Source organism: Lactuca saligna, chromosome 3 (assembly GCF_052625555.1).
Source record: "Lactuca saligna cultivar CGN05327 chromosome 3, ASM5262555v1, whole genome shotgun sequence".
Lineage (NCBI taxonomy): Eukaryota > Viridiplantae > Streptophyta > Magnoliopsida > Asterales > Asteraceae > Lactuca > Lactuca saligna.
Genome location: NC_136419.1, coordinates 195,485,477 through 195,497,607, shown reverse-complemented (window position 1 = coordinate 195,497,607; position 12,131 = coordinate 195,485,477). Strand labels below are relative to the sequence as shown.

Here is a 12,131-nt window from a genome sequence, read left to right as displayed (position 1 = left end):
TAATACGGAGGCGAAAAAATCGCTTGATCATATGAAGATATTGGGATTGTGGTGTTTCTAGCGGATGTTTTTTTTTGTTGGTAGACCTTTTGGACTTAGACATTTAAATTTTTTTTGAAGAAAAGATGATAAAATAATAAGAAATTTGAATAAAGATTTTGTAAAAAAAAGATAACTTTGTGTGTGTGTATATATATATTAATTTATCAACAAAAGGACCATCAAACGGTCAAAAAGCACACACACCAATCAAATCAAGCGGCTATTTCTCGTCACTGTGTGGTCTAAACCGCTCTTGACCGCAAAATTGTGGTTTGGAACCGCGGCCACTAACTGTGGTTTGGAACCGCAGCCACTCCTCAAATTGATATCGGATGAAGATGTAATAGTTGAAGAAAAATTCGCACAAAGTCAACCACCATCTCCACCCAACGATTTTAGTTGATTGAATCTGGTTTTCCATTAACAATAAAGAGTTTAACCATTGTATGACATTAACCCTGTTCAAAACTTAAAATTCAGATTTATATTTTCCAAATTAAAAGGACCAAAAACATCTAATTACTTCATGGTCCAAATTGATACCAATCCAAACTTCAACCAAACCTATAAACAATCTAACACCAAATCCAAAATCCAAAACAATACATTTCAAATCAAACAAACCTTCCTACCAAATTACATCCACATCCACATCATCCTTAATCTTTATTTTACCAAATTATTCCTAAACCGGACCCAAATAATCCCCTTCCAACCCAACAACCGCTTGAATCTCCTTCATCGCCTCCATATACTTCACCCCAATCACCACACACCTCAACCCCACATCCTTCTCAATCCTCGACCCCGTTTTCATATTCAAAAAACACGGACTCTCCCCAATCTGATACTCATAATCACTCATCTTTTGATTCGATAAATAAAGATTCTCAATGGGCCCACACCTCATGAAAACACCATGTTTCAAGATCTTGTGAACAACCCCTTCCACAATCTCTCCTTTGAACACCTTGAAAGAGAGGCACGTGAAGGTCACCGGAAAAAGCACGTCGCCGGAATGTTCCCGGACTTTGCCTTCTCCGATCTTGTCAAGGGTGGTTACCGCTAGGAGGTAGCCCAGGTCTTTGGTGGCTCGTTTGGTGGAGAAGTCATCGAGTAGGCGGATGAGAATGGCTTTTTGTAACATTATCCCTTTGATGTCTAGGCTTTCAGCTGGGATTACCACGTTCCAGTTTAGTTGTACTTTGAGAAACATTTTTTTGAAATCTTTTAACCTGTATTTTCAGATTGATAAGTTAAATTACATTTTTGGTCCCTGAGGATAGTATTTTTTTTCAGTTTTGGTCACGAAAAGTTTTTGCTTACAAATTTTGGTCATTATTTGAGGCTTTTTAACGTTTTTGGGTCGTTGCTGTAGTCAGGGACCAAAAGTAGTCGTTTGATGTGGAATAGGGACCAAAACTGAAAAAATAGGTATACTCAGGGACTAATGATAGTCATTTTATTTAAAACAAAAACCAAAAATATCATAAGAATATCAAATAAGGGGCAAAATTGCATGAGAAAACTAGGGTTAAATGGATGAAATAGCAATGTAATTTGATTAATCTACCCCTGTAATTTCAGATTGAGAAAAGTAAATTATATTTTTGGTCCCTGGGTATAGCTGATTTTATTAGATTTGGTCACAGAAAGTTTTTCTTGCAATTTTGGTCCTAATTTGAGATTTTTGAACATTTTGGTATGTGTTTCAAGACAAAAAAAAAAAAAAAAAAAAAAAAAAAAAAAAAAAAAAAAGACTGTTTTTGGGACAAATTTTGCTAAAATAGCTATACTCTGGGACCAAAAATAGTCATTTGATGTGGAATAGGGACCAAAATTGGAAAAAACAAGTATACTCAGGGACCAAAGATAGTCATTTTATTTAAAACAAAGACCAAAGATATTATAAGAATATCAAATAAGGACCAAAATTGCATGGAAAAACCTTTTGGGACCAAAATTGCAAAAATAGTCATTTTATGTGGAATAAGGGCCAAAATTGCAAAATACATGAATACTCAGGGACCAAAGAGGCAAAGACAGTAATTTTGTTTAGAGCAAATACCAAAAACATCATAAGAACCTCAAAAAAGGACCAAAATTGCATGAGAAAACTTTTGGGAACAAATTTTGAAAAAATCAGCTATCCTGAGAGATCAAAATCTGTAATTTGCACTAATTTTTATTATACTTTGAAGAATCTACTCCATTATAGAAGTGCAATTTGTTTTGTATTTGGATAATTGTGTAGATTTTTTAAAGTATAATGTCCAAATAAGAAATAAACCGAAAGCACAATGCTATAATTGGGTAGACTTTTCAACATACAATGTGTTGATAAGAAAACAAATCAAAAGCATTTGTTTCATTTAACCCTTTATTATAGCATCCTAGTTTCATTTCTTTCTACTATAGTTTTTCTCTTATGAGGACATTAGGTTTTGAAAGTAAGCTGCAATATTAAACAAATAAATGAAAATGGATTTGCTATTTCTTGCATTTAACCCTAAATAAAAGGAAACCCTTTAATGAGAAAAACAATGGAGGTCAATCAATGGAGATGAGAAAAGTCAAAAGGGGTTGATGAGAGACAGAGAGCATAACTGGAAGTAAACATGCTTCGATAATCAGTATCAAAAGCAAAATAATGGATTTTTCAAAATGAGAATCTATTTCAAAAGATTATGAAAACAAAGAGGAATAAACCAAATTCACGAATAAACCCTAAATCAAATAACTATGAACCTAACGAGATTAGAACACCCACACATTACTTCTTCGAACTCAAAACCCCTAATTATCCGCCTATAAAACAGAATCAGGATCGGAGTAATGATGTTCCAGAAACAAATTCAATTGGGATTAATATACATGAAACATGAAACGTACATGCATTTATTCTACATCAAACACAAGGAAACATATAATGATTCAATCTAGATGAAAAAATCAGGAGAAATTACAATCAAAACTTGCCCTAATTTTACAACTCTAGTATGCTCGAGAATGTTGTACCAAATTTGGAAATCAAACGATCAAGATGAAAGAATGATACTTACTTTGAAGGGTTTCGTGAATGCTATGTAGACTGTAGCAGTAGCTCCCCTTTATCGGCTCCTTCGCGTGGGTTTTTTTGGGGTTCACGAAGCTAGAAAGTGGAGTTTGGTAGAGGGTTTATGGTTATTGCAGAGTCACGAGCATGAGTGGGTTTTCGATTTTATAAGAGTGAAATCAGCAAACGGATTCAGTTCAAATTGGTATTTCATGACTACGCAATAATACAATATTCCCTTGCTACTTCAAAAAGAAAAGGATTATATTTGAATGTATTTTTTTTTTTTTTTGTTATAGTGTTGTATTGTTTTATTACTTCAAATTGTTTTTTATAAAAGTATTTTTAAACATTAAATCAAAATTATTATATTATTGTAATTATTATGGTTTCACCTTTACTTTGTAATTTTATCAATAAAACAATACAAGTTTGATCATTTTATATATGTTAACCATTTGGACATGCTAATAAGAGGTTAAATTTGTTACAATAAAAGTTTTGTTAAAATTTAGTGGGTTTAATGGAATAATTAGTGAGAAAAAATTACTAAGGCCATTAAATTTGATGAAACTTTTTTTTAGAGAAAATCACAAATATATCCTAATATTCTAATGACTTAGTAAAAAAAAAAAAATAATGTATATTTAAAAAATAACCACCCAAATTGTAGGCCATTAGCCTAACTTGCTATTTGTCATTTTTGGCTGAGATTTGGACCTATTTTCCCTTCATAGACCGGAAATTTCTGAAATTTTAGAAATAATCATTTTTCACACTTTTAGCTTTAAGCAATGATCTCTACTTTCTCTAAGACTACCCCCATTACGGGTTCCTAGTGAGCCGCTCGTCACAAAAAAAATATTAAAAGAATAAGAATTGCACAATCCTTGGTGAGCTAGTTTATGGCCACGTCTTCGCTCACTTGAGGGAAATCAATTAATTTTATACCAAAAAAAAAAAAAAAAAAAAAAAAAAAAAAAAAAATCTACTTTTTGTTAATAAGTAAATTTTATCTTTAATAAAAAAACTAAAATAAAATATACCAAAAAATTTGATTTATTTTTTCTCTACAAAATATGACCAATATTGATATAATTTTATAAATATAAAATTTTAATATAAAATAGGTTGGGTTGGATTGCTAATGGATGTAAAATATTAGATTGTATTGGATTGTGTAGGTCGAAGCATGGTTATCAAAATCGCGATACTGATCGTAGGGTCTTACGATTCTACCATCCTATGTATAAAAAACGACTTTGATCGTAAATGGATCGTATTTTGAGTAGGATCGTAGGATCGAAATCCCACCTTCCCTTATTTTATTTTATTATTTTTTTTTTTTTTTTTGCAAATGAAAATTATTTTTACCATTTTATGGCTTTTACCATTTACCAATTTACCGTCTATCATTTTGTATTGTGATTTATGATTAATATTTTGAAGTTTTTTATAACTTTTGAATGAAAAATTAAATGTTTGAAATATTTTTCATTTTAAAAATTACAAATTACAAATTAAAGTTATATTTTATTTTGTGGGATCTTACAAACCCAAAAGCGATCCCGATCCCAATCTTACAAACCCAAAAACGATCCTATGTAGGATCCTGATCTTGACAACCTTGAGTAGAAGCAAGATAAATTATTTTTTTATAGAAAAATTGGATTGAATTGGATTGCTAATGGAGATAATCTAATAGATTAGGAACATTATTGTTCTGAAAACTTTATAATTGATCTATTTATTTCATGTTTTAATCATGTTTTATTGGGTTTTATATATTTAGGATAAGTATATATATGAAATTTGGTAAAAAAAATAATACATAAATGACAACAAAGTTTAGAGAATTTTTTTGCTTGCTAGGAGAAAATCTCATCCCATAGAGGCCAACTCGCAAGTCACATTTTTTAGAAGATAATGAACAAGTCATTGATGCATAAGTCATGCATTAGTGAGTTAGAACTTTTTTTGACATATTTGATTTATATGTTTATTAATTTATTACACATGATATTTACTATTAGTGATTTGTACAAAAAAAAAATTATCAAATTGTGATACTTAATATATTATTCTTAGTTTATAATTAAGATACTTAATATTAGTGACTTGAAATTTCGTTATATTTTCCATATTATTGTCAATTATTATTAATAGTTCTAACACACATGTTTAATATTAATGACTTGTAGATTTGTTTTTTTTTTTTTTTTGTTATATTCTTGTCATATTTAATATATATTTACTAGTTCATAACCCATGTTTTGAGTATTAGATAAATTATTTGTCTCACATTATAGATAAGCCTTAAGTCCCAACTATTTTTTTTAGACTTAGGAACCAAGTTTTATTTTCATAGCTCAAAATGTCGGTAATGCACCCCTTCAACGGATTGCAGAAAAGGAAATTGATGTCATGTGTTCTTGGATCACCGTTAAGGATGATATCATCGTCATTTGTCTCTAACATTTGATTGTAGGATACTTTTGGTCCACCTGAAAAATATGTTTCACTATGAATTAGATAGTAGAGCCTATAAGACAAAAAAGAAGTGAATACTAAGTATAATAATTTAGCAAAAGAGTTGCAATTTCAACAAAATTTATCACAATACCTCCAATGAATTCACGGATGAAGATAAAGATGATATTTTGGACGCGGTTATGGAGCAATACATAATGCAAAGTGATAAGGTTGACTTTGCACACGAAGGCGCTTGAATATTTTGAAAGATGTCTTGCATTTTAAATTTGTAGATTTTTTGTTAGTGTTTAATTTAAGTTTCACTGATATCTTCTTAATGTCTGAGATATTTTATTTTAGTGTTTTATTCATGTATCTTTATTAAATTATTCTTGAACAGAAATGTAACTTGAAAAATATAATTCATACTATTTTAGTAGAAAAAATATGTGGGAAAAATTATCAAAAAACATTGATAGATTTTTATCTAAATTTTGTGGAAAATTAAATTGTCTCATATTTTTTATTCCTTCAAATCTTTCTATCAATTAAAATTATGACAAGTATCATTCAATTTAATTTTATTTGATATACTCTTAATGAGATAATTAAAAAATTATAAAATAATGATAATTGTTATATTTAGATAAGAATATTTATAAACATAAAAAATAGCAGACAATTTAATTTTTTAAATTGTATATACTAGGTTACAACCCGTGGAAACCACAGGTAAAAAAAGAAAATAATATTGATAATTAAAAATATAATGAAAATCAAATATTTATAAAATTTTGTTAATTATAAGGTGTTTGGGATATCATTTGACAATGACTTTCAGGATTTTTGGCTTTTTCAAAAAACTAAAAGTTAAAAAAAGATGTTTGGCATTTTAAAAAATTCTTTTTAGATTAACTTTTTGGCAAGAACAAAAAATGGTTGTTTCAAAAGTCTTGAATTAGTGACTTTTTGTGACATTTGAGTTTTTAGCTTTTAGTTCTTTAAAATATAAACAAAACACTTTTTAAAATCAATATAATTTCTCTAGATTCATGGTGGGGTTAGAACCGGTGATGTAGTAGACAAATGTTTGTTATTTCTATTATACAAATAAAAATTATTTAATTTATGTTCTTATTAGGCTTAGAAGAGTCCATGTTAAAGTTGACATTTTAAAAAATAATTTTGTTGTATTTGTTTTTGAAAAATATGGTACATAAAGAGCTAATTCATAAAAGTACTATTTTTCTAATTAATTATCTTAATATTTTCATATACTAAAAAAATACAATTTTTAAATAGTTATTTTTTCATCCTGAAACTTTAGTCATAATATGACCAGATGTTAAAAAAACCCTATAAAACTTTCATTTCACCTTGGGACGACAGAGGGAGAAGACTCGGGTAACAATGGAAAACAACAATGAAATTTTAAAAAAACATAATCATCAATTATAGATTCGCAAACATTTATTTTTATACAAAACTATATGTTTTGACGGAAGTGTATAACCCTTAATTTAAATTATTATGTAAAACTATTAGAAGATATGAATTACTTTTTTATATATAGATTAATGATTAAATTGTTTTACTTTGTAGAATGAAGTATAAAACTTTATAGCAAAAATAAAAAAGACAGTAAATCATGAAAATCACAATGTTTTGTACAATATAGTACAATAAATATAAAATTGAATATGAAAGTCAAAATCCAAATTTATAATATAAGTTTAAACACATTAATAGTGTTGAAGAAATACACAATACATCACATGTTTAATAGATAAAACATGTTTCGATTAAACCTCAAATTTTGTCCATTTTTATCCTTCCTAATTACACATTCTTTTCCCAAATCTCCAACCACCTGAGAACTACACACTACTCACGTTCACATGAGAACAAAGACATGTCAGTCAATATTATAATGAACAAGTCCATCATCCACAAGAAAAACAAAACAAAAATGAAAAACAAATTTTTTTTGAACTCATTAACACTAAATTCTCATTACTAAACTTGACAGAAGTCACAGAACGAAAAATCCAAATCGATACATAATGTATTTATTGAGTTTCCATCGCTACTCCTCTACCTCCACTCAATAGTAACTGCATGATAGTATACACAACCAAACTTTAAATTAAAATTGTGTGGTTATGACAAAAAGTGAGAAAAATAAAAGTGTTGGTCACTAATTATAAATGGAATAATATATTATAAAAGAGATATGACCCAATTCTGAGTCAAATTTGTGGGAAGACCTAGATATGGTTACACATTCACCCCCTTTGTCAGTCTAAGAGATGACTTCACCAAACAACAATTTAACAAACATCTTTTTCATCTTCTCTTCTTCAAAGCAGTCTCAACTGCAAAGAGTAAAATGCAAACTCACAGAAGTCAAATAATCAACAGCATGTAAGAGCCCATCCGTTAGTAAGTTTTTTAATAAACATAAAAAACCACTCATATACTTTATCCTAGGAAACAAAAAGAGATCATCAGATTCTTATATTATAAATCAAATACCACTTTATAACTTCCAACCATCACTCTTTTTCAGGCATTTTGGCATGATCCGTTAAAGAAAGACTTCTGTGAAAATTCAATTGCTCTTATACACTTTCTCACTCCAATCATCCCTGTATTCTTGATCACCAAAATAGTTGTTAGACAAGTTGGAACCCTACAAATCGATTGAACCAATTCCGAGTCTGATAAGCTCCCATCTCAATCATTATTATCATTTAGACCTTGAAAATGCATATATACAATTACATAGTTTCTAAACAGTAAAAGTCAGAAATAAAAATCGAAATCGAGTCGAAGATCCAGATTCATACCTCATATCAGCCCCAACTTCAAATAAAACCCTCAAACCACCATTAAGTGGATCTTAAAGAAGATGAACCCAAACCTCCACAAAGATGAAAAGGTTTTGTTGGTGGATGGGAGTTATGTCGCCAGTAACGGAAGATGAAATTGATGGAAACCATGAATAACATCCAAAACCCTAAAATCTTGTCGAGAGAAAAGTATGGAGAGACCTTTTTGGAATGAAGCGGCTAAGTTCCAAAAACCCAAAATCAAAACAGATGGTTAAACCATCTAACGATGAGCGGCGATTTCTGGACAAAAGTAGATATGAATCGAATGTTTATTTTAATTTGAATAAGTATCTAGTTTCCAAAATCAAGAATGTAAAATTGGAGCAAACATAGGCGTGATTTAAGGAATAAACGGATGAGTAGATAATGTAAAACCGTTTTTAAAACTGAAGTGTAAATCAGGTATTTTACTTTGAAATTTTGATGGATGGAGAAGACGCCACTAAGAATAAAAAATAAAAGAATAATAGGGGATATATATATATATCCCAGTAGAAATGTTAAATCATACTCACACGCTAGGATGGAAGTAAAAATGTTCAAATAATAGTCAATCTGATAAAAAAATAATAATAATAATAATAATAATTATTGTTACATGCTGCTGGGCTGGATGTGGGCCGAAATGGGCCGAACTCATACCTATTTTCCTATTTTGTGAAATTTCACGTGATAGAGGTGATTCTAAATCCAAATCGTTGGTTATTTTTAGAAACCTTGATTATTATTATTTTTTTGGCTTTTTTTTTTTGTCTATTCATTAAACTTTTTAGCTAAATTTATAAAAATTTTAATTTTTGATTGCAATCACATGCTATAACATGTTGAAGTGATCAATAAAGAGTTTTTATTGTATGAATTAAATAATAATTAAACCATAAAAAATATCAAAATATATTTGCGCATATATATATATATATATATATATATATATATATATATATATATATATATATATATATATATATATATATATATATATATATATATATATATATATATAGGGTTAGGTTAATATGAGACGATCTAATTTTATGAGACTATGAGATAAAATCCTAACCATTTATTTATTAGATAAAACAAAAATATTTTTCAAATGTAAAATAATAGAAAATTTTCGATTTTTTTCCAATATTATTTTTGGAATATATATTTTCCAAAAAAAATGAAAAAAATAAATCCAAAAAAAAAACATTTTTTACATATTTTAGTAGAATATATAAAATATTCTACATATCTGGCAAATCTAGTACAACATTCTAAACATTCTAGAAATCATATTAATATATGTACATCGTAATATTCTATTAGAATATTTCATGTATTTTTCAAAAACAACGGTATTTTTATTAGTTAAATAAAGTTCCGAAAATAATAATTAAAAAAAAATTAGATTTTTTCCTTTTATTTTACATTTAAAAATTATTTTTAGATTTGGTCTCACGGTCTCACAAAATTAGCATTGTCTCAAATGAACCTGAACCTATATATATATATATATATATATATATATATATATATATATATATATATATATATATATATATATATATATATATATATATATATATATATATATATATATATATATATTGAACATTTCTTTAAGCATTATGTTTGTTTATTTCAAGAACCTATTGGCGTGTCTATGAAAATTAATTATAAAATTTATCGAAAATATTAATTATTTCCTTTAGATAAGATAATGTTTGTTAAAATTATATATATATATATATATATATATATATATATATATATATATATATATATATATATATATATATATATATATAAGGGATAGGGAATATAAATTATAGCCCCACCTAAGCTTAGGTACTAAACCTCTAAAATATATCGTTTTATCATGCTAAATATACCCGGTTTGGTTCCACTTGGTAAATATATCAACCTCCATAACATTTCTTTCTTAAATTATCGTTTTACCATCTCTGTTTTCTTTCTTCAATTATCGTTTCCCAAGGGAACATTACTAAACCCTAAACCCTAAATTTAAACCCCAAACCTTAAACCTAAACCCTAAACCTAAAATCTAAACCCTAAACCCTAAACTCTAAACCCTAAACCCTAAACCTAAACCCTAAACTATAGCACCTGGTTCCTGGTACGTAAATCTTATTTGAGTATTTTCCATTTTTGCCTTGGACTCGGCGAGTCATAGGTCCGACTCGCCGAGTAGAGACGGGACCCGGGACACGTTATAAGTTGGTGACTCAGCGAGTCCATATCCTGGACTCGGCGAGTCACCGCTGTTGGATGAAACCCTAAGTTTCAGGGGTTTGCACCCTATTTAATCACTCTTTCCGCCCCAAGCCATCCCCCATTCACCCTCAGAGCCCTACACCTCGTTCTAAGCCTCGTTTTTGTGATTTGAAGCCATTGGTGTATCCTATTGAAGCTTGGAGTGAGTAGGATAGGAGATCAAGAAGAAGAAGAGGAGGTCAAGCATCCTTGAGCCATCTCAGAGTGTTCACTAAGGTATGGCTCGTTTTCCCCCATGTTTTCATGCTTATGGCCCCATTAAAGTCCTTCTTGACCCATTTTCCAAGCGTGTGTACGTGGAGGGTTCGTTCTAGGCTGATTAGCCTCTAGATCTAGGTGGAATTGAGCTCCAGGACCTTGGATCCACTGCTTTTATGGACCCATGTTGCTTGTACACCCTAGATCTACTCTTTTGGTGCATTTTGAACCCTAAAACTCTCATTGAGGAATATTTACACGTAAAGTTGGAAACTTTACGTGTTATTCATGCTCTAGGAACCCAGATCTGTGAATAGCATGGACTGGAATCGAGCAACATCACGTATATAGTGAGTGCATGGTAACGACTCAGCGAGTCGTTTATCTGACTCGACGAGTCTGCTCGCGAGTCTCCGAGTTTGTCCCCTTTTCATTGTGTCGAGTAGATTAGCGGGTCACGGGGTGTGACTTAGTGAGTTGGAAGCCGAACTCATCCATAAAGGGACTCGGCGAGTTCAAGGCAATCTCCTTAGATCAAGATCAGACTCGGCGAGTTGTTCATACAACTCGGCGAGTCTCAACATAAGTGTTCATCGGATGAAGATGAAGGACTTGAACCTCAGTTTAGAAGGAGAACTCGTCGAGTCAACGTCTAACTCGACGAGTAGGGATGGGATCCAGGGCAGTCGATTGAATAGGGACTCGGCGAGTTGGCGAGCCAACTCAGCGAGTCGGGTCAACTGAAAGTTGACTCTGACCTTGTCTTATGACATGATCAGGGGTAAAATGGTCATTATACCTAAAGGACAGTTAACAGGATTGATTGAGTATGTTGTGGGAATTACAGCCAGAGGATTTCCGGAGCAGCAGACAGTCGATTCCCACACAGACCAGCAGCTATTTCGAGGTGAGTTTCCTTTCCAGTAGGAACGGGTCTAAGGCACCAAGGCCGACCCGTGTAGACGAGATGTTAGTACTAGAGTGTGGGCCGAGCCTGTATCTCTGGGTTTAGTAGAGTGTGATATATGTGACGATATGATAGAGTTGTCTGTACTTTTTGTCTGTGTGATACTTGTATGATATGAGTTGGCGGTTGAGTGTGGGCTAGGCCCGTATCTCCCAGATAGCGAAATGTGGGCAGGGCCCGTATCTTCATAAGTGTGGGCGAGGCCCATATCTACATAAGTGTG

General features: G+C 30.6%; 1 protein-coding gene and 1 long non-coding RNA gene across 3 annotated transcripts; both read right to left on the bottom strand.

Annotated features, from left to right (window-relative positions):
- Positions 1–538: 538 nt before the first annotated feature.
- NRPE7 (RNA polymerase Rpb7-like, N-terminal domain-containing protein) lies at positions 539–3,292 on the bottom strand. Of its 2 annotated transcripts, XM_078986408.1 has the most exons (3): positions 3,105–3,292; positions 1,369–1,464; positions 539–1,277 (listed from the first exon to the last, which is right to left on the bottom strand). In XM_078986408.1, the coding sequence occupies exon 3, from the start codon at positions 1,256–1,258 to the stop codon at positions 728–730; it is 531 nt and encodes a 176-aa protein (XP_078842534.1). In that variant the 5' UTR covers positions 1,259–1,277; positions 1,369–1,464; positions 3,105–3,292; the 3' UTR covers positions 539–727. The 2 variants fall into 2 exon arrangements, with proteins under 2 accessions (XP_078842534.1, XP_078842533.1); XM_078986407.1 differs by lacking the exon at positions 1,369–1,464 and having other exon boundaries at positions 3,105–3,290.
- A 4,605-nt stretch (positions 3,293–7,897) lies between these two features.
- LOC145034099 (uncharacterized) lies at positions 7,898–8,938 on the bottom strand. Its single transcript, XR_013677883.1, has 2 exons — positions 8,419–8,938; positions 7,898–8,328 (listed from the first exon to the last, which is right to left on the bottom strand). It is a non-coding gene; the product is annotated as an uncharacterized LOC145034099 (long non-coding RNA).
- Positions 8,939–12,131: the final 3,193 nt, after the last annotated feature.